At 64.1% G+C, this 1,003-nt stretch overlaps 1 protein-coding gene across 1 annotated transcript in view; it reads right to left on the reverse strand.

Annotated features, from left to right (window-relative positions):
• COL22A1 (collagen type XXII alpha 1 chain) overlaps positions 1-1,003 on the reverse strand; it is a 189,725-nt gene that overhangs the window by 111,764 nt on the left and 76,958 nt on the right. Inside the window, exon 22 of the mRNA XM_029923332.1 lies at positions 819-983. Coding sequence (XP_029779192.1) covers positions 819-983 — 165 coding nt within the window. The remainder of the gene's footprint in view (positions 1-818; positions 984-1,003) is intronic.

Raw genomic sequence — 1,003 nt, forward strand, 5'->3', positions numbered from 1 at the left:
TACCACCCACCAGGGCTGTCTCCCCTGCCATTGTCTGGGTTCAGGACCACATCAGTCATGAAGGGCAATTTGTCTATGCAGCCCACAGATGTTTGCTGAGTCGCCACCACGCGGCAGGCACTGTTCTGGCCCATGGGTAGAGCACTGAACAAGAATGGAGCCAGCCCCTGTTTCTAGGAGGCTTGCACCCCAGTCCGGGCGGGCAGGCCGGCTGTGACCAAATCCATGCATCAGTGGTGTATCCGGTAGTGGCACAAGCAAAGTGGGAGCCAGCGGGAGAGCAGTTTGGGTTGGATGGACTGGAAAAGATGTGTGGACAAGGCCTTTGAGCAGAGCCCACGTGGATGCCTGGGGGGCCCACGGGCCCGGCAGGAGCGAGAGTGGCGGGACCACCTCGAGGCGGGGGTGTCAGGCGCCTTGGGCCTGGAGGAGGACGCCAGCCTGGCTGGAGTAAAGGAGAGTGTGCGGGAAAGAGCCGGCAGGTGGCAGGAACGCAGTTCTGGAAGGAAAGCCTGGTTTCTGTTCTAAGAATGTGGTCCTGGTGACTTTGGGGGAAGGGTGGGAAAGGGGCGACGTAGGGCCAGGCGTGAAGGAGGGCGATGGTTGACGAGGCCCTCAGGCTGGGGCCGAGGTGATAGTGGGGGCCGGCCCGGCGGTGGCGGGGCCGTGCTGAGCTCTGGGGACAGACACCCCAGCCCTGCTGCCTTAGGTCACGATCACATCTCGGCCCTGCCTAGGCCCTGCCCCCACTCGCCTGCTCCGTCCCCTGCACTGGATGTGCACCCGCTGGGATGCTCTAACCTCCTTTCAGTGCTAACCTCAGCACCTCCTCCAGGCAGTCCTCCCAAGACCTTGCTGCAGACCTAAGAGGTCCAGGTGCCCCGTGCACACCAGGCCCGTCAGGAGTGTCGTAGTTCCGGACGCTCAGGTCTGCCTCCACGCGAAGCCCTGAGCTCCGGAGGCGTGGCCGAGCCCCGGCAGGGCTGGCACGGAGCAGCGGGAG

This window comes from Suricata suricatta, chromosome 15, assembly GCF_006229205.1.
Source record: "Suricata suricatta isolate VVHF042 chromosome 15, meerkat_22Aug2017_6uvM2_HiC, whole genome shotgun sequence".
NCBI lineage: Eukaryota > Metazoa > Chordata > Mammalia > Carnivora > Herpestidae > Suricata > Suricata suricatta.